At 36.5% G+C, this 26,796-nt stretch overlaps 1 protein-coding gene across 1 annotated transcript in view; it reads left to right on the forward strand.

The window, feature by feature from the left end:
- The window catches only part of ABCB5 (ATP binding cassette subfamily B member 5), a 92,340-nt gene extending 66,215 nt beyond the window's left edge, over positions 1-26,125 (forward strand). Inside the window, 11 exon segments of the mRNA XM_021717740.1 lie at positions 3,137-3,158; positions 3,161-3,202; positions 3,205-3,278; positions 4,216-4,255; positions 4,258-4,316; positions 4,468-4,545; positions 9,839-9,926; positions 20,776-20,952; positions 20,955-20,977; positions 25,013-25,113; positions 25,981-26,125. Coding sequence (XP_021573415.1) covers positions 3,137-3,158; positions 3,161-3,202; positions 3,205-3,278; positions 4,216-4,255; positions 4,258-4,316; positions 4,468-4,545; positions 9,839-9,926; positions 20,776-20,952; positions 20,955-20,977; positions 25,013-25,113; positions 25,981-26,125 — 849 coding nt within the window.
- Positions 26,126-26,796: the final 671 nt, after the last annotated feature.

Here is a 26,796-nt window from a genome sequence, read left to right on the forward strand (position 1 = left end):
CTTGACAAAATCATTTTGAGATTTCTCCATGTTGCTGCAGGAATCAGCATTTCATTCCTTTTTATTGCTATGTAGTATCCCATTATATGGTGATATAACTTTTTTTTTTTTTTGAGTTGTAGTCTCACTCTGTCTCCCAGACTGGAGTGCAGTGGCACGCTCCCGGCCACAGCAGCCTCGACCTGCTGGGCTCTGGCGATCCTTCCGCCTCAGCTTTCCAAGGAACTGGAACTACAGGCGCACACTACCACGCCTGGCTAATTTTTTTATTTATTGTAGAGATGAGGTCTCGCCAAGTTGCCCAGGCGGGTTTCGAACCCTCAGGCTCAGGCAATTCACTCACCTCAGCCTCCAAAAGCGCGGGATTACAGGCTGAACCACCGAGCCTGGCTATATGACAATTTATTTAGGCATTCCCCTGTTTATATAAATTTGGACGGCTCCCGCTTTTGAGGTATTACACATAAAGTTGCTATGGACTTATTATGATTATTTTTAATCAGAGTCTCTCTCTGTCACCCAGACTTGAGTGCAGTGGCATGCTCACGGCCACTGAAGCCTCAATCTACTGGGCTCAGGCGATCCTTCCACCTCAGCTTTCCAAGTAACTGGAACTACAGGCATACATCACCACACCTGGCTAATTTTTTGATTTATTGTAGAGATGAGGTCTCGCCAAGTTGCCCAGGCTGGTCTCGAACCCATGGGCTCAGGCAGCCCTCTCACCTCGGCATCCCAGAGTGCTGGGATTACAGGCATGAGCACCACGCCCGGTCATTTTTTAACATTTTAAAGTTCTTTTATATCTCTCTGTAAAATGACTGTAATTTCATATTTTTATGTCAGATTATCTTAAAACATGTATAACCTGTAACATATAACACATGTATAACCTGTAACATATTTAGGCAGCATTACATATTTCATTTTACTGAAATGTTTTATTTTGTTTTCATTTTATTTTATCCTCTTCTATCTTGATAACACTATATAAATGACACCATTTTCTAATCTGTTACTGTGTATTTTCCCAGAGGCAAAGGGACATCTTTAAAGGATATATGTAATATAGATTATTTTATAGTGGCAAGATAGCCCTCCTACATTTTCTGGCTCTGTAATTTACTGGTGTCCTGGTATATGCTAAACTTTTATTTTATTTCAAATAACGTTGCTTTGTAAGCACTTAGCCCCATGCTCCGTGCTTGACCAAGAGTTGATTTGCAACTTTTTGATTTCTGGGTACTCTTTTGTTCAGTAACCTACCTAAAAAGCAATGCTCTTTATGATGATGGGCTTCAGAAAACTTCAGCGGGATTGATAATGGATACAGTGAAATTATTAAGTAACTCAGTATCATTGTGGTATGGCCATCTTGAAAATAGACTCTAAGATGGGCACTGTGGCTCATACCTGTAATCCTGGTACTTTGGAGGTAGAGGTGAGAGGATTCCCTGAGTCCAGGAATTCGAGACCAGTCTGGGCAACTTGGAAAGACCTCATCTCTACAATAAATAGTAAAAAAAATTTTAGCTAAATGTGGTGGTGTGTTCCAGCTTCTTGGAAGGCTGAGGCGGAAGGATCACCTGAGCCCAGCGGGTTGAGGCTGCAGTGGCCATGCGCATGCTACTGCATTCCATCCTGGACAACAGTGAGACCCGGACTTAAAAAAAAAAAAGAAAGAAGAAAAGAAAAAAAAAAAGAAAAGAAAACAGACTTTAAAGGCTTTAGAATTTTAACAATTCTATTGTCCAAATAACAGAGCTTGCATTATTGTGCCAGATTGAAGTTAGAACAAGAACTGTAAACTATTTTATAGTCTTTCTTAAAGAATTCTCTGGTTATTAGGTTCATAAATGTCATTACTTTAAGAGAGAATATCATATATGCATATGAAATACTAAACAGTTTGCTGTCTACTCTCCTAGTCAAGATAATTAGTCACCACAAAGCTATTAGCAAGATTTTTAAAGTTTCTGAAATAAATCCACTATATGTCCCAGACAAGAACAATAAGAGAGATTATTGTACATTTATTCTTTGACCTCTGTGACCACTGTCTCCCCTTGTATATCTCCATATATCCTAGGAATGGCTGGCAGACACCAGAATGACAACTTGCATTGTGAGTTCGCTTTAAAAAAATCTGAAATTGCGTTTAATATAATTCATCCTGTGTAATAACATTAGCAACAGCAATGGTTGCTAACATTTATCGGATGTTTATTGTTTTCAAACAACGAGTTGCAAGTGTACTGAATAAAACTTAATACTAAGAATGATCCTATATAATAGGAACTGATATCACGCCCCTTGGAAAGATGAGAAAACTGAGCCTAGGCAAAGTAATATGCTCAGATATTGCAGCATTTAACTTGCAAATAAAAACTTCAAAACAAGCTTTTAACTGAAGTATTAGGAAAATGGTTTTTTAAAAATAAATTATAAAACTGAAAAACTTTTAAGCTTAAAATCTTAGTATAACCTTTACCTTTTATACTTTCTCTGCATAATTTTTACCTCAATTTTGTCCTATCCCAGAGTATGATATCCAACCAGTCTACCAAGAGTAAAGAAAAATATGACGATTAATTCTTCTGTGATTCTTAGCTATCAGACACGAATTAACTTGTACTTTTAAAATAGTAACTACGGAGTGAAATTCCAAGAGGTGATATTGCACAAATAGTCACTTTTGTATAAGGTCCTTTATTTTATGCTTTAGGGTTATAATGAGTAATATGGGCAGTGAAATTTTCTAAGACATTTTCAACTTTCTACCCTGTTAGCTACAGAGGGTGTCAAAAGAAGTATACACATATTAAGAAAGGAAAAAACTGTATTCAAATTGTAATACTCAATATATCCTGATAACAAAAGATAGATACAAGTCATGTTTGACTTCTGCAATTACAAGAGGTGCTAAAAGTGGTTACCATCAGCATTCAGACACTTCTAATGATGGCAATCTAAAAGTAATACACAGATAACATCTCTTAAAATGTATAAACATTTTTGGCACCCCAGGTATTATATTTGATATTTTACAATATGGTTCTGTTTATAATTGGCTAACTTCCCTAGGTTCCATTATGCTCACAAACTGGCATTTTTAACTAACATATTTTATTTTTAGACAAGACTTCCTGAAATTTCTTTACAAAACTTTTTAAGTTAAACAAACACGAATGGTCTTTTGTGGTATGGGGACATTGGCTTCTGTTCTAAATGGAACTGTTCATCCAGTATTTTCCATCATCTTTTCAAAAATTGTAGCTGTAAGTAAAATTATTTGCTAATATTTTTAACAATTTAAAGAAAGCATGACCTGAGAGAACGAGTTTGTTGAACTCTGATCCACAAGGGGGAAAAATAGGACTTTGAGAGGGTCACCCCTAGTATGGGGTTCATAGTAGCAAGGTTGACTAATGTTCTTGGGAGATAAGTCAGTATCTACTGTGGGGTGTGCTGTGTGGCTGGGCCTTGCTGGCTGGACGATCAGTAAAGAAAGTGCTTTGTTCTCTAACTTTGACTCCAATTGCTATATCAGCATTCCAAAGCACTGAAGCCATAAAATAGACAAACACCACCACTCTCCGTTCAACTAGTGGGAACAATGGCAATTTTTTATTGCCAGCCAGCTAAGGGTGAGGGAATAGAAAGAGTTTGGGATTGTGCTAAAGAACCCAGGACAGTTGGTGGCTTCAAGGATCTTACTAGACTCAATCTGATCACCAGGCTTAATGGAGATTCTAGCCTGGAACTCCAGTCTCCCTGATTTGCACTGCTATACTTTATCAATATAAATGTCAACATAAGTAAAACTACTAACTTTTGAAATGATTTCTAGGGTCCCATTGTGAATTAACCTGAGTTATTAAAAAATTTTAGATATAATAACTCAAACAAACTAATGGTTCTTTGAAAATATACTGTGATAATAGTAAATAGATGAGTGGGAGATAATAGATAGATAGATCTGATCCCATATTTACATAGTTGAAGTAAGAGAACTAAAAGCAAATTATTTTTTATCATGTATAATGAATGCAGACAATAGAATAATGTTGCCCACTCTCCACCCAGAAATATGTATATAGTTTTATTCTTAGGATGAAGTTTATTTTTTAAATCCTAAAGTAAGAATTTTAGTTCTTTTTCTGTTTCTATTATATTTTTTTCCAAACACCTGATGAAAAATCTATTTCTTTTCAGATGTTTGGAGATAATAAAACCACATTAAAGCAAAATGCAGAATGTATTCTATGATATTTGTCATTTTGGGTGTTATTTGTTTTGTCAGTTATTTCATACAGGTAAGTTTTTCACCAATTAAACAAGCCTGAGCATAATTGCTTTTTGATGTTATCTTCCCTGTGAGAGTTAAAAATATAATAACTAAATTTTACAAAGAAATAGAAAAGAGAGGTAAGAATAAATGGAGATTTTTATTTGTTTGTTTTTCAGGGATTGTTTTATGGCAAAGCTGGGGAAATGTTAACCATGGGATTAAGACACTTGGCCTTTAAAGCCATGCTACATCAGGTCAGTGTTGAGCTGAATCTTTCTTTTTATTTTATTTAAAATCTGTTGTAAAAATATCCTAGCATTCAGTTCTGACTCAAGTCGGCTTCTTGCCATAATCTTTCCTTTGGATCATTTAAAAGAATATTAGGTTTTTGTTCAGAGCAGAACAAATCTGACATCAGAATTCCTATAGTATACTTTTCTAAAACAAGTCCACAAATGTGATGTTCAAAAGCACAATTTATAGGAAACAAGGATTTAGGGTCTATTCTCTGTTTCTTGCATTCATCTTGACAAATCTTTCTTCTAACGAATAAGTTAGTGTTCCAGGATCAGAATGAAAAACCAATTAAAACTGAAAAGAGATCAGAGCTGCAATATCTTGGTGACAAATTTGAAAAGAAGTGACCTTGTTAGTTTTCTAGTTCTCAGTTCTCATTCATGGGCACCGCTCTTGGTTTTTTAACCCATGATTCTTTATTTTTTTTGTTTTTGTTTTTGTTTTTTGAATTAGAGTCTTACTTTGTCACCTAGGCTGAGGTGCGGTGGCACAATTACAGCTCATTTCATCCTCAACATACTGGGTTCAGGCAATCCTTCCTCCTCAGCCTCCCAGGTAGCTGGGACCACAGGTGTGTGCCATCACACCCAGCAAATTTTAAAATATTTTTTGTGGAGGTCTCACTATGTTGCCTAAACTGATCTCGAATTTCTGGGCTCAAGAGATCCTCCAACCTCAATCTCCCAAGTGCTGGGATTACAGGCATAAGCCACCACGCCAGGCCTCTCTCCACACTTCTCAAAGTAGACATATCTCTCTGCCCTCGTCAGAAGTATCCTGAACTCAGATAACATCGGTCTAGCTGCCAGGTCGGCCTGCCTTGTGCTGATGATCAATCACGTCTATGAAATAACTAAAAATAGGTGGATCAAGTACTAATCTTGAGAAGTGAGTCTCGGGGTCAAATGGAAGGAATGTCTCCGATGGGCACCTCTCAGATTCTTTCATGAGGCTGAGGTGTATTGGGTTACCCTGAAAGCCGGTAATTATTTGGGGCCTTTCCCCTCACTTTGTGTCACCAAAGCTCACTGGGCAGAAGCAAATAGCTTCCTGCCAGGGTGATTTCTTTTCAGAACCAGAGTTACTGTCACTCCAATGGAGTCGTCAAAACCAATTTTTATATCCTGTGACTTTTAGAAGTAGCACTCCAGAGTTGCCAAGCAGCAAAATTTCTTAGCTTTTGTCCTCTTGGGGAAAAACAAAGTACAAAATGCGGGGAAGACAGAGATTTCCCAGAGCAACTCAACACTCAGAACCAGGGGCTTCTCTTACAGGCTCTGCCCAGAAAATCCTGCCTGATTTTTGCTCCCTATTTGGAGTCAATTCTTAATCCAGAAAAACAAAAATCTACTCCAGGGATCATAAATCCATTAGAGGTCTGCATATACCTCTCGTGTGACACTTGTACTTTATTTTTTAAATGTATGAACACTTTATATCCCTACCTCAAATCTTTTATGAAGTAAGGTGAGACTTTAATTAACTAATACTATATTTCACAGTTGTGGACAATTTTTGCTCGATATGGGGTTTCTTCATGAATTTATGTTTTTTCCTGTTCAAAACAATTTGTTTTAAATCTCTAGGACATTTTGAAAGTGTTTCTCAAATGTCTGGGTGGCTTCATGCAGAAGAATTTTTAATTGTTCCAAGCATTACTTTGAACCTTTTCTCTGTCCATGGAATGCTCTTAGTAGAGGAATCTCAAGGCCATGCGCCATAGCCTCTTATAACCAGTGAAACTGTTGTTAATATAATATTTTGATGTATCATAGTGGACATTGATCCTCTGCCTAACATTAGCCATGTTGATGCCCGGATAATAACATTCTTGGATAAAGTAGCCTCTGCTTAAAAGCATGCTCCATTCCATAAACCATAAACTCTAGGCTTCAACAAACATGCATACACTTACAAAGACACACACAGAAACCCTGTGCTACATAACAGGTGTTGTTATCCTATACTTTCAACGTCTTGTTTGTTTTCACTCTTCATTCTTCAGCATTCTATTTCTTATCTGTGAATATGCTTTTTTAAATTGGAGGAAAAGAAAATAGTAGCATATTTGGCCATCTCTTATAAGTATCTACAATTCTTCTTTGTCTACAATAAGAAAAGCTCCTGATGTAAGATTTTATGTAACTCTGATAATCTAGTTTTTGTCCTAAGATGAGATTTTTTTAAGGCTTAGTAAACATGCTCAGGCTTGCAGTGTTTTTCATAACCATTTTGAAACCTCATTTAAGGTAGAGGTATTTATAGAACCAGGTGTGGTCTTTTTGTAGATATAAGATCTACATTTTATGTGATTAATTGAGATCCTTCCAGAAAAGAATGTTCTAATGGTTGCTGACTTCAAGAGTTGTAAATAATTCATTGCTCATTGTGTTTCAAAACTAAGTTTATAATTTTTGATGATAAATATTGACCTATAGAACTATAGAGTTTTTGAACAGATATGAATTTTGTTTTACCTATTTCCCTCTAAATTAGATTGGCTAGGGCTTCGGGTGGGGTTGTGAGATTTTCAAATCATAAGATGATATGGCATTGATGGTGATCACTAAGAGCCCTTAAAAAGCCCTAAATAACTTTCAAAAGGACTTTAGGTAGTGAGTTCTGAAGCAAGAGAAACAGGCCATGAAACAACTATCATGCTAGAGTCAATTGGGAGACAGAACAAGATAATTGATTAAAAACTTTGGCCACTGGTGACTGAGTTTCAAATCCTGGCATGAGCACTTGCCAGCTGTGTGACCTTGGGGAGTTAATCTCTCAGTACCTTAGTTTTCTCACTTATAAAATGTGGGTAATTGTAGTATCTACTTCATAGACTTGTGATGATTAAATGAAAGATTATAGGTCAGGCACATTGGCTCACGTCATAATCCCAGCACTTTGGGAGGCCAAAGTGAAAGGACTTCTAGAGCCTAGGAGTTCGAGACCAGCCTGGGAAAATATAACAAAACCTCATATCTACAAAAATAAAAAAATGAGTCACAGCTGCTCAGGAGGCTGAAGCGTAAGGATCACCCAAGCCCAGGAGTTGAAGGCTGCAGTGGCACACAGAGAAAGAGAGAGAGAAAGAATGAATATATGTGCTTATCATAGAAAGAGAGAGAATACATGCATTTACCATAGTGTTGCATTTTTACTTCTAAGTAGAATGATTGGCAGGAAAAAAATGGATCTAGTGCTATCAAAAAGTCAAATAGCCTCTTATAATTATATTACTATCAGGAAGAGGGGAAGCAAGCTAATTTTTACTCAGCTCCAGCTAAGTTCCAGAAATTCTGCAAAATGTTTTAGCATAGATTGCCTATGCTGGAAAACAAATCCCTAAAGTGCACAATTGCTGACCTATTGAGAAGCAATTTTGGACAACTTGCTAATTAGACATCAGACAGTGACTACAACTAGTCACATATATACCTATGCATCATGTGTTATAGCCAGTTACTATGTTACTATAGAATCAGGAATGTGATATTCAATAAATAAATTATTTTTCTATATTTTAAAATTCACTTTGTATCTAAAAATTCTTTGTGCATTCCATGTCATGTTGAAATCTAGAAACCATTAGAAAACATACAGCATATCTTAATTTTGGAGGGGTGAGTATACAGTAAAAAGCAGGTAATGTCTTCCAGTTCAAGAGTAACTGTTACCATTGGTGATGTGTATTCACAGTATGATAGGCTCTTGGCTGAGATTCTGCTTTCAAAGTGGCTACTGTGCAATGCAAATTGCTATCTCTATAGGATGCTATTAGGGCATCTAGAACCTTAAACTCTTGGGGGAACCTCAGCAACGCAGTAGCTTGAAGTGGTCATATCATGCCTTATTCCTCCATGGGAGTTTTCTGTTAAGCAACTGCATAATCAATGCACACTCTTAATCTGTTACGTTTTTATTTTCTTAGTTGGCAGCAATGTGTAATATGGGCCTCAGAGACTGGGCTGGGTTCTATAAGTCAATAGTTTTTTTTTCCTTTACCATCTTATAGAAAGAGTCTCCACATGGTTTTAATCTATAAGAGACATAAATAGTTTGAGTGGGGAAAAAAAATTCAGTAGTTAATAAAAGGAAATCAGAGTTCCTCAGGCTGAGAAGTGCTAAGAGGTGCTGTTTCCATTTGCTGTTGAGAGGGAAATCAGTCCTTTCTTTATGGTCCTTCCATTATGCTTTTCCTGCTTGCATTTTAACCTCTCCAGTTCCTCAGGTTGTTTGCTTCTTGGCCGCAGGGGTGTTATAGCCCTCTGTGTTTTTAGCTTCTCACAGCTTGCCCCATGCTTGTAAGATATGGGGTGAAATGAAGTGTCAGGGAAAATCTTGCCTAGGCAGTTCCGGAGATTTTCTCTTATGAGTCAGTGTAGGTTGGAAGCTTTAAAAATATTTCTCAATTGTGCTGTGCATTGCCTTCCTTTTTGAATAGAGTCTGCTCTCCACAAATAACTTGGGGAGTAAAATTACAAATGACTTGATGGTTCACAACAACGTTTTAACACTGATCATTATACAATGTGGTAACGTGATCATGAGTCCAAGCTGTTGGGCTTCAGTTCTTCAGTTTATATGTAAATATATGTGTGTATGGATATAAGAAGTGAAAGTCACTTGATCCACGCACTTACAGGAATTAAGGACCTGTGAGGAAGGAGGCAAGGAACTGTCTTCTGTCTTACTATATCAGTTATTAGTCAGAGAAGAGTACTTTTTTGTTTTTGTTTTCATGTATTTCTTACACAGACTTATGCTTCCTTCTTCCACCTCAGAAGCCCTTTCTCTTCCCACCCAAGCTGAAACACAGTGGTCTACTTCAACGTCACCTGCTTATTAAAAAAAAAAAAAATAGGGCACCTACTTGATGGAAAGACTTTCAAGAAGCGACCAGCATTCTCATATTTGGGTGGTGGCACTTAGGCTTGGCCTGGCTACATCTTTGGTCTGGTGTTGGTACAAGAGGAAGTGTCACACAGATCTGGCAGGCAAAGATTTTCATGGCCTTTCTAAATTCTATGAATTCTTCACTAACAGAAATTCAGAACTAGGTTCACTTATTTTTACTATAAATTAAACGTATCTGTAGGTATGTCAGTGTGTGCCTTCCTTTTTGTACATTTTTGGAAATTGTTTTTATTTCAGGCATTTATGGGTATACATCTTTTCTATATTATTATAATTGCATATACCTGTAAAGAAAAATGTTCTTGACAACCATATGTTAATTCCCTTTTTTTCTAGGATATTGCCTGGTTTGATGAGAAGGAAAACAGCATGGGAGCCTTGACAACAATACTAGCCACAGATATAGCACAAATTCAAGGAGTATGTATATTGTTTTTCTTTCTTTCTTTTTTTTTTTTTTTTTGAGTTGGAGTCTCACTCTGTTGCCCAGACTGGAGTGCAGTGGCCACTCCTGGCCACTGCAGCCTCAACCTGCTGAGGTCTGACGATCCTTCCGCCACAGCCTTCCAAGTAACTGGAACGACTGGCGCGCGCTACCACGCCCGGCTGATTTTTTTATTTATTGTAGAGATGAGGTCTCGCCTGCTCAGGCGGGTCTCGAACCCGCGGGCTCAGGCAATTCACTCACCTCAGCCTCCCAAAGGCGCAGTATTACAGGCTGAGCCACTGAGCCCGACTTTGTTTTTCTTTTTAAATGATGTAGTATGTGGTACGCGCACATGTGTCTGTGCCTGTGTGTGAACTGTGCTGAGATGACCCACATCACTAAGGAGACCAGGTGAGTCTCATGGCTAACAGACAACTCTCAGTGAAAGATGAAGGGAAGTCTTACAGATCTGGGTGTTTTTAACCAAAAATAAAGAAGATTTGGAATAGTAATAGGATAACAAGAAGACTAAAGAAGACACAAGAATGAGTTGGATAAAAGAGCTCAGAGTTAATCAGACAAGAAAAAGCAACAAAATGAAAACACACACATTTGAAGAGTTCCAATAAAAGAAAATAATTTAGTTTTTCCTTCCTCCAGAAAATAAGATATTAGTTAAAAGAATGTCTGACAATTTAGTCATGTGTGCCTTTGGAAATGATTGTGTACCAGTTAGATCAAGTTAAACAAAAGTGTATGATCATGACCAGTCACATTATGTGGAAGCAAAATATATATGCATCACATTAAAAATCAGTGACAAGCCGGGCTCAGTGGCTCAGTCTGTAATCCTGCGTCTTTGGGAGGCTGAGGTGAGTGGATTGCCTGAGCCTAGGGGTTCGAGACCCGCCTGGGCAGCGAGACCTCATCACTACAATAAATCAAAAAATCAGCCGGGCATGGTTAGCGCATGCCTGTAATTCCGACTACTCGGAGGGCTGAGGAGGAAGGATCCCCGGAGCCCAGCAAGTCGAGGCTGTGGTGGCCAGGAGTGGCCACTGCACTACAGTCTGGGCGACAGAGTGAGACTCCAACTCAAAAAAAAAAAAAATCAGTGACAGAATAGCCTGCAGAATGTATGTCAGAATCATGCTTAAAGAAGTATGGGAGTAGGATAGTGTAGAAAAGGTAAAAAAATAATTTGTTAATTTTCTTCCAATAATTTTAATAAAATCAACTTTTATAAACAAGTGATATCTTAACTCTGGATAAAGAAGCGGGAAACAAGAATTTCCTACTTTTTATGAAATGAGATAAAGCTTTCTATCTCTTTGTTAAAATAAGAACTCTTACAGAGTTATAGGCTTTCCTTTTCATCCTTGTGGAATAAAAGGAAAGGGTTAACGATTCACCTCTAAATGACAGAAAAATCTTAAAAACATTTACTCTATTTAGAAATACTGAGATGTTGTTGATTGCAGTATTATTACCAAAGCAACAAATTGTCAATGGAAACAACCATCGAAATTACATGTTTCTTTTCAAGGTGATTTCCACAGGACATGGCAAACTGTTTTTTGTTTGTTTGTTTGTGTGTTTGTTTGTTTGTTTTGAGTTGGAGTGTCACTCTGTCTCCCAGGCGTGCAATGGCACGCTCACAGCCACTGCAGTCTCGACCTGCCGGGCTTAGGCAATTCTTCCACCTCAGCCTTCCAAGTAACTGGAACTACAGGCACGTGCTACTGCGCCCAGCTTATCTTTTTTTATTTATTGTACAGACGAGATCTCACCAAGTTGCCCAGTCTGGTCTCGAGCCCCCGGGCTCAGGGAATCCTCTTGCCTTGGCCTCCCAAAGTGCTGGGATTACAGGCTGAGCCACTGCACCTGGCACTGTTTTAATTTTTGTAACGTTTGCAAGACCTCTTTGTTCAATAAATATCTCCAACATCAGATTTATATTATCAGAGAATAGAGCATGTTGCTTACAGTTGTGAATATTCACATGCATCTATTTTGGTATGGAAAACTAACGCTATGATGGAGAAAGATCTCAAAGGGGGCCATCTTCATTTCTTCCTGAGATTCTTTTTGTTTATTTTGAAGACAAGACTTTATAATTTCACTAGCTAGTATTTCAGTTTTAATATGGGGCCAAGGAGCTCAATTTTACTAGAATAAACTTAAAAAAATAAAATGAACAGAATTTCCCTTAATAGTCAAAGAATGAGTATTATTTTTATTAGTTTTCATAGCACAGTAGAGTGATCCGATTAACTTCTGCATTTTGGAATTCCAGAGTTCACTGATCTAGGCAGAAATATCAAGCGCCATAATTCTATTTGAATTCCCATGCCACAAAGTTTGCTATTTCTTCTTAACTATGTTAATGTTTTTCTCAGACTATCTTTCAAGTCTTTTGAGAATCTTTTGAGTGAAACAGCCATTCTTACCAGCAGCTATATTTACATGTGAGACATCTCTTTTAGAAAACATTTGCTTCAACCAAAAGACCAAATTAGTACTGAAAAACCAACATTACTGTCGTTATATTTGTTCATTGTTTCTAATAAATAGCATTGCCTTAGTTGAGAGAAATTAATGAGACCATTTGTCACCTTGATACTTTTTGTTTGTTTTTTGAATCAAGGTCTCACTCTGTGTTGCCAAGGCTGGAGTGCAGTGGCATGATTCTGGTCACCTCAGCCTTACCTCCTGGGCTCAGGCAATCCTTCAGTCTCAACCTCCTGAGTAGCTGGGACTTTAGGTGAATTCCACCACTCCTAACTAATTTGTTTTTGTTTTTGTTTTTAGAGGCTTGCTCACACTGTGTTGCTAGGCTGGTCTCAAAATCCTGGGCTCAAGCAATCCTCTCACCTCGGCCTTCTGAGGTGCTAGGATTACAGGCATGAACCACGGCTTCTGGCCTTATCTTGATTCTTTATAAACATCTGACTTGATCACTTGAAATTTTCTTGCTACAATTAGTAAGTGCTGGTCTTATAATAACTTCTGAGCAAGTGAAATTATCTTCATTGTATAAATATAAATAGCTAGGGAATAAATGATTGGATACCAAATGGAAGATTTTAAAGTTTCTGAATTTTAAAAGTAAAACAAGGAGTGAACTGGCCCAGATCAGAAATGAAGCAAGTCAAAACTCCCGTGTTGAGCACTAATGGGATTGCACCTGTGAATAATCACTGCACGCTAGCCTGAGCAACATAGCAAGGCCCCATCTCTATAGAAAAAATAAATAAATTAAATAAAACAAAATTAAAAGTAAAGCAACCAAAGAACGATCCCAAGAGTGATACTGTGTTTCTTAGCATGTAATTTACATAAAACGTTCCTTTACAATATAAAGGTGGATTCATGTTCAATTTCAATAAATCCATTTTCTATTAATGTAAGAATTATTTACCAATCTTATTTGTCCTCCACTTTCTTTCTTAGAACTGAGTAAGGAAATCATAATGCAGGGATCATATTTCCTATCATATCGAGTTAAATAAGTTATATTCCATCTCAGTTTCCTCATCATGTAATTTCAGTTATGTTTTATTTTACCAAAGGTATGAGAAGGAATGTTCACAAAATAACTTCTTAATAATAATAAATCTTAATTCAAACCCTTTATCTAATGACCCAAAAGATATGCCTCTGGCCATTTTTAGAAACGCTGATACTTTGAGAGTCATGATCAAAACATTTAGTGAAATAGAGTCGTAGGACAACATGAGTCCTAAAATAGTTGACTGAACACAACCAATTTTTCTGATATTATTTTAATCCAGGGGAATGGCTTATTGCCAGTACATCTGTCAACAGACTATTTTCTGTGTAGTATGTCGTTTTATTAAAGATAAAAGCTATTTTAGATACATTTGGAGACCAGATTCTACAAAATTGCATTTTAGTAATCCCTTTTCATCAACCAAAACTCTTACCTCATTTTTGTCCACAAGAAAGTGTGTTATTGATACCATAGTGTACAATTGATATATCATTGACATACCCAATGTCAGTGCCAAGAACTCTTCTCATCAGGGCTATCATTTATTAATTCCAAGAGCTCAGTTAGTTTATTAGTTAGAACTAGACTGTTACCATCTAGACAATGGTGACCTCATTTATTGATTTATCTCTTTGATATGGGGAGTGTATAAAACAGCATGATATTACTTTGGACTCGAACAATGTTAGTAGTCATTGAAATGACTTCACCACAATGTAAGGTTGGCATATAATTGCTGTTTTGCCTTGAAGTTTTTGGTTGAATTAATTAAGAAATATTATCAAATCTATAACAAAAGCTAATATCTAAAGCCATTTAGTATTCGATAATGGTAGCTAAGGGTGGCTCTTCTTGCAAAATAAAAATCAATCTTGGCACTGAACTCAAAATATTGCAATAAAACTCTACCACTGCTAAAACATCAAACTGCAGTGTGGTAAGGCAAGTAAAACTCATAGATTCATAGAAATTAGGATAGTTAAATCTACTAGAGAATATATAAACTTAATCATTAACACGACTGGTTAAATAATGCATGATAAGTTCAATTATTTTCCACCAAATACATGTTGATGAATAATAATGAATAATTGTAGGCTTTAAACATTTCACAAGATTTTTAATATTTTCACAAGCTTTGCAAAGTTGTCTGAGACTTTTTTCTGCTCTACAAATATTTTCACCACCATCAGTTGTAATACGTCTTAGCAGATTCCACTTCAGATTGCACTACCTAGATTTTTTTTCTCAACTTTTTTGAAGCTATTCATAGTGCCTAACTTTTCAGTCATTTCAAACTCAGCATTGGCTCCTCAAAAAGTCAACAACTGAACAGCATCAATAGTATATTTGAATCATGAAGAGCCAGAGAAAACAACTCACAATAATCCACCTTATTTTTTAATTGACAATTGGTATCGCTCTTTTTTTGTTTTGCTTTTGAGTTGAAGTCTCTCTCTGTCACCCAGACTGGAGTGCAGTGGCATGCTCCCAGCCACTGCAGCCTCGACCTGCTGGGCTCTGGCGATCCTTCCACCTCAGCCTTCCAAGTAGCTGGAACTACAGGCATGTGGTACCACACCTGGCTAAGTTTTTGATTTATTGTAGAGATGAGGTCTCACCAAGTTGCCCAGGTGGGTCTCAAACCCGCGGGCTCAGGCAATCCACTCACCTCAGCCTCCCAAAGTACGGGATTACAGGCTGAGCCACTGAGCCCGGCTGGTATTGCTCTTAATGTTGACAACTGTGCAGCTGTCTTCACAAAATGATGAATAGTCTTATCAAGTTATGTAATCTGAAAACATTTCTTCCATTTCTGCAATCAAAATGATTTAATCAACTCACTATTTACAAATAACTTTCTTTAGTTAGTTAATAAATTGAGCCACTTGGAAACATAACTTTGGTTCCAGTCTCATTTTTACATTATAGTTTTGTGAAGGAATTCTAAGATGAAATATTTCATTTGAAATTTTCTACTTTTCCTGAATTTTGCTTTCCTGTGAATTTCAAATATTGTGATGAGTGTTCAGTCTTGTAATTTTGTGCCATGGCATAAAAAACACAATGTTGTGGCATCTAATTAGAATACAAGATAATTCACAGTCTACTGTTACTAAAAAGCATGGTATTCAAAGTCCACTTTTCCTTTCTTGTTTTGAAATGATGAATGTGTAATGGCAATATAAAAATGCTATAAAATTATAACCACATCACTGAAATTTGCAGTATGCCAAATAGACATGTCAAATGATAAGAGTGACACATTTGGTTTCTCTAGCAACTACTCAACTTCATCACTATAGTCTAAGACAGTCATAAACAATAAGTAAGCAAAAGAGCATGACTGTGTTTTAATAAATCTGTATTTATAGACACTGAAATTTGAATTGCTTATAACTTTCACATGATGCAAACTATTATTCTCTTGATATTTTTCCTGCTATTTAAAAAATATAAGAACTATTCTTACATTATGGTCAATGAAAAACCAGGTAGAGGGTCAGAATATAGATCCCTTTTAATTGGGATATTCAGACCATTTTAAATCTCTCATTTTGCTATTTGCTTTCTATTCCATATGTTCTTTGTACAATTTTCCTATTTTTCTGCCTTCTTTTGCATTAAAGTTATTATTTCATTCCATCTCTTTTTGAGGAGTGGAGGAAAGGTGATATTTGTAGGTATAATTCTTTGTTTTGTTATTTTAATGGTCACTTTGAGGTTTATTATAGTAAGCATTTTTAACTTATCACAGTCTACTTTCAAGTGATATACCATGTCAATTTATAGTGTAAAAACTAACAAGAGTGTAGTACTTCCATTTTTCCCACCCAATCTTTTGCTGTTGCTGTCATATAATTTCCTTCTACATATGTAATAAAACCAACACTACATTATAATTATTTTTGTTTAACAATCGTCTCTTAAATAGTTTGAAATAAATATAGAAAGTCTTATGTATTTACTGACCACCACCAAAAGGCCGAGTTTGTGGCCTGTTCTTGGTTGCACTGACTGAATATTTCAATAAGTTTGGGGTAATTTAAACTAAAATGCTATATAGAAAGGATATCATCTTATTTTCAAGCAGCAGATTCACATAAGAGTGAAAAATCCAAGTTTATTGAGCAAGCAAGTGTAAGCAAATACAAGTCACTTTGTAGAAAGTTCTTGTGTCACAAACAAAAAACTCAAACACATGACTGTCTCATAAAAAATCTGCAAAGTTTATGCTTGGAAGCTTTTAGAAATGAGATTAAGCAAATTTTAAATGACTCTCTAATGTTCAGCCAGTGTGACTCTGTTAAGTATCTCTACTTTTTTTATAATATTCCACACAATCTTACAAAAACAGCATGCTTTCCATCTTTACTTTTTAAATTTTCTACTCTGTATTTCATTTCCTTTTTATTTATTGTCTAGAATTGTCATCTTTAAACTAAATAAAATAAAAACAAAGGAAGGCAGTGAGGAATCAGGAACTACAATAGAAAATTTTCAAACAGAAAAGAAAAACTGACCAATAGTTATATTTTATCCTTTTGTCAATGTAAGTATAGTGCCATTGAGCTCTGAAGAACAAGTCATTGGCTTCAAAATATGAAAATAAACTACAAAGTGAAAATTAGTCAATATATAAAGGCCTACAAAACATAACCTATCAAGTAATTGATGGCAAATAATTTCTTAGTAATCTTTAGTTAAGATAAATTTATATTTAAAGAATAATGACTATCCTATTCTCAACAAAGATGTAACGATAATTTTTTTAAATGTCACTACTACATAGCACAATATGTATACTTTTTTGTGTGGTTGTATTATTTAGTATTTTTTAAGAGCTTTTTTCAGGAAAAAGGGATAAAGATTAAATTTTATTATACCACAGATTTTAAGCACAATACTTTAGTAGACATTTTAAGGGCTAAACACAAAAGCATTACCATATAGTTCTCATGGATACACTTATATACATAAAAAATGTTAAAGACAAATTGTGTGGACATATATTCAATTCAAAAGGAGACAAATGGGCTTGGGAAAGAGGAAAAGTTATTCTTAAGGTGAGCTTTAGCATCAGAAAAGGCAAGATAACTTGAAAATCAGCACTCCTGACATTTCCCTAGAAGAGAAACCAGCCAATTTAGGGACACATCCAGCAAAGCAAGTAGGCAAGGGCTAAACCCTAAGTCCTTTACAAATGGTTGCACCCTTGAAGCTCTAAAGAGCAGAGATCCCTGACACAGCCTCAGGGAATCTCCTTGTTTCATCTACTCAGTTTCCCAGTAATCTCTTCCAGTCCCAAAGCTTAGAAGCCACACACCCACTAACAACACCCAGCCTCTCCCCACCATGGTCTTTTGAATTGAATATATGTCCACACAATTCATCTCTAACGTTTTTTATGTATATAAGTGTATCCATGAGAACTATATGGTAATACTTTCGTGTTTAGCCCTTTAAAAGACTCCCTCTTCCAGGAGTCCTTCAAGAAGGGGCATGAAGGACCATAAGATAACACCACACCAGGAGCATTTAGTATTTAATAAGAGATGAGGAGGGCCTCCAACAGTACAAAGCTCCACAGCTTGATCACCCACTTATCTGGTGTATGTGACCCTGAAACTTGTGATGGGTGGGTGGCTGCCATAACAAAGAACCACAGATGAACTTAAACAATGGAAGTTTATTTTCTCACACTTCTGAAATCCAGAAGTCCAAGATCAAAGTGGGGACAGAACTGGGTTTTACTCAGAGGCCTCCCTCCTTAGCTTGTATCTGGCTTCTTCTCCGTGTCCTCGTGTGGTCTGTCTTCTCTCTGTGCATACATGTTTGTGTCCAAATTTCCTCTTCTTATAAGGATGCCAGTCGGATTAGATTAGGACACAACTTAAAGACTTCATGTTAACTTAATTGCCTCTTTAATCATTACTGTATTTGTTTGTTTATAATTACCTTATCTCCAAATACAGTCATTTTCTGAGGACTGAGAATTGGTTAAAGTGCAACACATGAATTTATGGAGGACACAACCTAGCCCAAACATACATCATTATTTATCTCTTCATTATCCTTAAAATTTTAAGGGAGAGAATATAACTCAGTATTATGTACAAAATGGCATTCCCACGTAGGCCCATAATTCTTAGTGTATAGTAACCTAATTCAATTTATATATGTGATCTGTCCATCTTCAAATGGCATGAGTTATAGTCCTTGCATGATTATAATATCTTCACCAGTAGAAAAATGAGAATTCACACTTTGGGAGGCCAAGGCAGGAGGATCACTAAAAGCCAGGAGTTCAAGACTAGCCTACGTAACACAGCAAGGCTCCATCTCTACAAAAAGTTTTTTAAAAAGAAAGAATTTATGTAAACGATAAAAATATTATTTTTATAGGTTCCATAAATAATTTTCATTCGAACAGAAATAAAAAATTCACCTGAGAATATTATTGAAGGTGAATTAGATTTTATTTTAGTGAATATATAAGCTAAGATATAGCAAGCTTGCCATTTTTACTCTTCATGAAATAGAAATGTATAACTTTCAAAAAGAATTTACATGCATAATTCAAATCATCTTTTCCAACCACTTAAATTTTAAGTTCATGTCTTTGGTGCATGTATGTAAACTGGCACTTTAATGCTATTAATTATTAAAATGTTGATTTTCCCATAAAATTCCTAGCAGATGTGACCACAACTTTATCAATCGTAAACAGTAAAAAAATACTTACCTAACACACTCCTTTCTTTTAGTTAGAATTTTTGTTTTGCTTTTTTTTGTTTTGTTTTTGTTTTTGAGTTGGAGTCTCACTCTGTCACCCAGACTGGAGTGCAGTGGCCGCTCCTGGCCACCGCAGCCTCGACCTGCTGGGGTCTGGTGATCCTTCTGCTTCAGCCTTCCAAGTAGCTGGAACTACAGGTGCGTGCTACCACACTGGCTAATTTTTTATTTATTGTAAAGACTTGGTCTCGCCAAGTTGCCCAGGCGGGACTTGAACCCGCGGGCTCAGGCAATCCACTCACCTCAGCCTCCCAAAGTGCTGGGATTACAGGCTGAGCCATTGAGCTCGGCTTAGTTAGAATTTTTAACAGTGACTATGATTCTGTCATTTTCAAAATCAGTTTTTTATCAGTAAGATTTTATAAGTTGAAGAGGTGGAGAGTGTCATGTGTATGCACATGCATGCACAAGTGAGTTGTTTTGTTGTTATTGGGTGTTTGGGTGTACGGAAACAAGAAGAGTATGGCTGTGTATCTGTCACTGAGAAAACAAAAGAAATCCTATAACTTCAGCTTTCAACATACTTAACTTGGATTGGGATGCAAGATCTTGCAAAACTATTTAAGGAAAGGTCTCAGAGCAATATAAAAGTGTCCCTTTAAACAGATAGTATTTAATTTCAGGTAGCCTGTTCCTATCTGGCTTCTTTTTTTTTTTTTTGAGTTGGAGTCTCACTCTTTTGCCCAGACTGGAGTGCAGTGGCACGCTCCTGGCTACCGCAGGCTCCACTTGCTGGGCTCCGGCAATCCTTCTGCCTCAGCCTTCCAAGTAGCTGGAACTACAGGCACGCACTACCACGCCCGGCTAATTTTTTGATTTATTGTAGAGATGAGTTCTTGCCAAGTTGCCCAGGTGGGTCTCAAACCCGCGGGCTCAGGCAGTTCACTCATCTCAGCCTCCCAAAGCGCGGGATTACAGGCTGAGCCACCAAGCCCGACTCTTATCTGGCTTCTCTACAGTCTTCCATGGGGTTCCACTAAACTAAAAGCCAGTTCGTTTGGACTTCTCAGTCTTGGATATAAGGCAGGAAAATGAAGCATAATGATTCCTTAGTTGAGGGCACTTTAAAAATATTTTTCTTATTTAATCTCTAAGTATAAATCTAAATATAAAATCCAGAAAAAAGAAAGTCTACCCTGTTTTTTAAGAATAAGAATTATTTTTTTCTATTAAAAAGTTTATTAATTAGATGAGAGATTAAGTTGAAATCTGAAATGTACAGGGCCCTGCCCAAAGTACACATAAGAGGCCAATGGTTACAGGGTCTAAACTGATACGTGAGACAAAGACAATCTGGTATTTTTGCTGTAACATTTATTTTAATATAAAGGAATGGATGTAAAACAAGAGATATTGGAGGGAGATAGATGGAACTCTGAACAAAATTGTTATGTATTTTCTGTGTACTCAATCTATAACTAACAAGAGTTTATTCCTCCCTCCTCCTTTATTTCTTATTCCTAATGATACAGAGTCTTATAAACGTAAAGTTAACTGACTTTTTTTTTCCCAAAAAAAAAAAAATCTGGTTATAAGCAACAGGTTCTAGGATTGGTATCTTTACACAAAATGCAACTAACATGAGACTTTCTGGGATCATCTCCTTTATGTATGAATGAGAGATGACTCTCCTGATTCTGAGCATTGCTCCGGTACTTGCTCTGACAGGAATGATTGAAACCGCAGCAGTGACTGGATTTGTCAACAAGGATCATAGGAACTTCAGCGTGCTGGAAAGGTAAAATGAAGACTGTTATTAACATTATAACATTTTAAGAGAAAAACAATCAGAGCTCCCATCTTTACAATATGTTACTTCATCTCTTAAGAATCTGTAAAGTGGTGGATGTGTTGAAATGCACACAGCCCAGTTTAGAATGGAAAATAGACATATTATAGCAATAGAGTGTGTGATTTAGAACACAGCCTCTGGAGTCAAGCTGGCTGAGTTAGAATCCAGATTCTATCACTCACAAATGTGTGATATGAGCAAGTTATGTCAACCTTTGTGGACTTTGATTTTTCTCACCTGTAAAGTGGAAATAATAATAGTATCCACACATAGATTTTTGTGAATATTGCACAAAGCACATTATTATATACAAAACACATAGAATAGTACCTGAAAGATAGTTAGCATTTAATAATGTCAGTCATTGTTACTATTACCATATCATGGGGGAGTTCTCTAATGACATGATTCCCCATTCTCTGATCATTGAATAATCAAATTTTTTGAGCAATTCTTCTGTGTATTTTATTTTTCAAAACAAACACGATATACAGCAGTTATTGAGTATAAGGCAATCCACTGCACATTGGTAGCACTTAAGACAAGGTTTTAGAAGCAAGAACCATTTATATATAATTTATTTGATTATTTAGAAAATACTTTGATGTGCAGATATTTAAGCTTCTGAGGATCCAACCATATTCATAAAAATAATCATTGTGTGAGAGATTGAGGGAAGCACTGTAGAATCATAGCATCTAAGAAGTGAAAGAGACGTCATTGTATCCAACCACTCACTCAAGGAGTCCCTTGCACAACATCCCTGGCTAGCATCTGCCATCTGCTTCCAGCCTTTCGCAAGCTATCTGTCTTTGGAGAGCCTTGGGTATTTGGCAATTTTGTTTTGTTTTGTTTTGCTTTGCTTTGTTTTGGTGGCCTTCTACCCTACTCTTCTTGGCTTTCATCTTGGTAGAGGTCCAAAACTTATTTTTCATGTCAGCCTTTCTGAAGCTGAATCTGTAAACACTGATCCTCTGCTGGCCATACACAGAGGTCTGTAAGCTGTTCTTCTCATGCTCTAGTTTCAGAAATCTTTGCCACATTGGTGAACAATCTCTGAAAACAAAAATGACTTTAATACAATGAGGATCCCCTCAAAAACTGGAATTTATTTATTAAAAATTGTGTATTTATTCATACATTTAGTCACCTTCAATGTGCTCTCCATTTGATGCAATACACCTTTTCAGATACTTTTTCCAGGGCTCAAAATGGTTTTTGAACTCATCAGTCTTGATGCCTTTTAGTGTTTCTGCCGTTTTTTTGTTTCACACATATTGGCGTTTTTGTCTACCACATTGGCAAGACATTTCCCTTTAAGGACGTTTTTCATCCAGGGAAACAAAATTTAAAAGTTGCTTGGGATAAGATTAGGTGAATATGGAGGGTAAGGCATGGGGGTCATGCTGGTTTTTGATTAAAAAACTGCTGAACATTCAGTGTGGTGTGGGCAGGCGGTGCTCGTAAATCATTCATCATGAAATGGGCAAACGCTTTGGAAGAATCTCCAAAAAAAAGTTGAACACAGTCTCTCATAACAATGCTAGCTGGTACACTGATGCCAATGGGTTCCTAGAACACTTACCTAGTGGTGAAGCCTGTACTACAAGGGCTCTGTACTCCAAAAAATCATTCTGGTTTTTCGGGGGTCCCCCATCTATCATTTATGGTCAGTATCACAGTGACTATGGCACAACTGGTACAGTATAAATATCATGAATATTCATGAAATAGGATGCCAAGCACATGACTCATCGTACTCAGATTTGCTTGACCCTTGGACCTCTCTGTCTTTCTTACACTAGATAAGGACCCTTGGAATGTTTGCTTGTGCTGCATAAAATAAAGGATTTGGCAAATACTTGCCTCAGAGACAACGAACAGTGGTTTAGCCTTCTCTGATTTAAACATTGTGCTCATTTGCACAATTTCTAAATTAATGACGACTAATTAATGATATTTTACACATCTTATTTTTTACATCATGAGCTTTAGTTGTGTATGTGCCCTTCAACTTTTCCTTTTTGTATTATTAGAGTAAGCTAAACCTATACAATCCATAACTCTAAACAACAAACAGGCAAACTGAAGCCTTTCCCTATGGCTTTTAATAAGTCGATTTACCAAACACCAGTTTAAAATACAGACCAATGAGTGAGGCTGGTGCTCGTAATTCACGTTCCTTCCAGACTGCTGGGGAGTTCTTCAGAACTCCGGGCACACACTCATCAGGAAACTCAGTCAGCTGAGAGAGCACAAGCCTCACCTGGCCCAGCTGCTGGTAGATCAGATATATGAAAATGTGATGGTGGCTAGGCTTGTTGAGCCCAGGTCAATGATGAGTCACCTGAATGACCTTTTTTCATGGTTCTGGAGAGACACTGGACCTCTGATTGGGAAGTGACCCCAGGCAGAGGCAGGAAGGCCGGGCACCACAGATGAGAACCCCAGCTTCTTGAGCTTTATTTGCCTAAATTAAAAGGCATTTCTTTAAAAAATTAAAATAAAATATAAACCAATGAAATATATTGGTCCCTCTTTAGTTGAGTGTGTAGATTTGGACAAATCATCAAATGTTTGATATTTCAGGCTTGAAATGTCTATATTAGGATTTTAAAGACTATTTTCTAAGGTTCTGTAATGGTATTAGTCTTTTCTCCATTGTGAAAACAGTTACAAAGGGTTTTTTTTTTTAGTTTATTTCTCTTTTTTCCCCCTCAAACAAGGTTTCGGTGTTCTTATCCACTTTCTTTGTATACTACAGGATATGTAACAAATGGAGATTTCTCTGAGTTCATTTTTAGATGAACAAGAATTTAAAACTACTCAGCATCAAAACTGAGAGCCGAATCAAGGTACCCTGATCACAGTCCAAAAATCTAGTTCTTTCCTGCAACCCAAGTTCTCCTTTAGATAAGGCTGTGTCCAGTGGGCTCTCCCCTGTCCCACAATCTGCTCTATCAGTCTAGAAACAGAATGTAAAAACAGGAAGTTTCTTTTTTAATCCAACTTCTATTCTCACATCCAAAAAGTTATTTAAAGCCAAAAGTCTGTTTCATTTTGAATCCCATATAATTATGCATTCTTTTGGAAAACTATATAAATATAGAGGGGCATTAATCATATTTAAATCAAATATTTTTAAAGTTCACAGACATCAGAATGAGAAATGGCTTTATCTTATAGAGAATTTTGTAGCCATGTCCCATGTTACTTTACTAGAATGTTCCTGAGTCCTTTTCTTTTTTAATTTTTTTTTTTTTTTTTTTTGAGTTGGAGTCTCACTCTGTCGCCCAGACTGGAGTGCAGTGGCCGCTCCCGGCCACTGCAGCCTCGACCTGCTGGGCTCCGGCGATCCTTCCGCCTCAGCCTTCCAAGTAGCTGGAACCACAGGTGCGCACTACCACACCTGGCTAATTTTTTATTTATTGTAGAGATGAGGTCTCACCAAGTTGCCCAGGTGGATCTCGAACCCGTGGGTTCAGGCAATCCACTCACCTCAGCCTCCCAAAGGCGCGGGATTACGGGCTGAGCCACCGAGCCCAGCTCTGAGTCCTTTTCAATTGCGATTTGCATTTCTGTGCTAGAATAAAATAATTATTCGAGGCTCCCTGCTACCTTTTAATTGAATTGTTTCATAATTTATAGGAAGCTCCTTTGTATGTAAACATAATGCTTGCTAATATTTGATTATTTTGTCTATGGATGCAATTTAAATAGAAATTGGGTAAAAAATTGAAGGAGGTGAAACTTAGATCAGTTGACTAAATCTTCTCAAAAGAAATCTCCTTTAAGCCTATTGTCCTGAAGTATCATTTTCCTATCTCATTTGGAGGGGGGAGGAGCTAAGAATACTCGTCAAGAAAACATATTGACTTGATGTACTTAATATGTCCCCAGGGGAATGACTGGAATTCACAACCAGGAAGAGATTAACCATTGCTACCTTTATTTCTATATTGTATTGTCCTATTTTATAAGATAGCAACTGAAGCTGTGGAGAATATACGTACTATAGTGTCATTAACAAGAGAAAAAGCCTTTGAGCGAAAGTATGAAGAGACGCTTAAGACGCAACACAGGTGACTGTGGATTCATGATGACTCCATTCACCATCTTGTGTTCTGCAAAGGCAGTCCTCCTGAGCAACTTCAGTGACTTGCCCGCCAATCCATTTGCTCTGTCATCTTTCCTAATAATGGCATATCATGATGCTTCATATGACTTCACCACAAGAAAACTAGAAGAGGAATCAAGGGCATACAATTAGAACAAATATTTTAGATCCTCCCATATTACCATGAACTGTGTGTTATTAAATGTGCATTATTTTTCTTGTTTTCCTGAAAGAAGATCGATGAAATAACATATACAAGAAAGAAAAGAAGATTGCTCAGCCCTTTACATTAAATTCCTGAAACAATTTACATTTCAAAATAAATATATACACAATAAATGTGCTTACTCCTTTTAATTTGAAACTAGTCCTCCTTATTCTGTTGACTTAATATCTTTGTATTACTCTATCAGAAAGATAGCTTTGTCCTCTTTTGTACTCGTGCTTGTTGTTGGTATCACCCTTGAAGTCTATTTATTCTGTTAATGAAATATTATAATAGAGAATTAGAGAATATTTCTAAATAACTCTAAACCAAATCTCTTTAACTCTTACACCAGCTATTCTTTCACAGTCTGTCCATTCACTGGAAAGTACATAAAATGAACTTCGCTACACTAGAGTATATAGCTATAGAAAAATCATTATATTATCTGTCTTCAAAATAATTCTCACTAGTAAAAAAAAGACTTTTTCTTTAATGCTTAGAAAAAAATGCATATTCACTAAATTTTAATATTTCAAAGTCCTCTATATTCACTACTCTACATTTATTAAATTGACCTTGCTATAATTCATGCCCCATTATTTGGAAAATTTTTTTGCATTTCAGAAATACCTTGAAGAAAACACAGATCACTGGAAGCTGTTATGCATTCAGCCATGCCTTTGTATATTTTGCTTATGCAGCAGGATTTAAATTTGGAGCCCATTTAATTCAAACTGGACGAATGACCCCAGAGGGCATGCTCATGTAAGTTGTGCAAATATATAAAACCTATAAATGGGTCATGTACTTATTCACCAGAAAGATGTCTAGTTTATAGTGGATTATCATTTACGTCGCATATGTGGGGAAGCCATGCTTAGAAAATTTAAAAATACATATATGTATATTTTTTGTTTTATAAATTTTTTATTGATACACAATTGGTGTACATATTTATGGGGCACATGTGATATATTGGTATATGTGTACAGTGTGTAATGATCAGATCAAGTAATTAGGATTAATTTTATTTTAATTGACAAATAATTATTGTATATAGTATATATTCATGGGGTGTTTTGACATATGTTTATACTGTGAGACGATTAAATCAAGCTAATTTTGTATTGTTATTTAGTATCTGTAAGAAGTACTGCATAACTGGTAAAATTCTGATGCTGATGTAATACATGCAATCTGAGATAAATTTCCAAATGAATTGCTCCCTGATTCAGTTTCCTAGAACATGGGATCGCAGGGGCAAAATATGCCTTCTTGTTATGCAGTCCTTAGGGAATACGTGAGACTCCATGGAACTCTCAGTGTGGAGATGGCTTTCTTAAGTGTGACTGTACATCAGCGAGGTTGAGTTCTTTGCTAACAAATGCTCCAGGAGACACACATGTAAATGAGTGTTTCCCTTCCAAAAGTCACATTTGG

The sequence above is a fragment of the Carlito syrichta genome, unplaced genomic scaffold (genome assembly GCF_000164805.1).
Source record: "Carlito syrichta isolate Samal-C Ts95f unplaced genomic scaffold, Tarsius_syrichta-2.0.1 Scaffold310671, whole genome shotgun sequence".
Taxonomy (NCBI): Eukaryota; Metazoa; Chordata; class Mammalia; order Primates; family Tarsiidae; genus Carlito; species Carlito syrichta.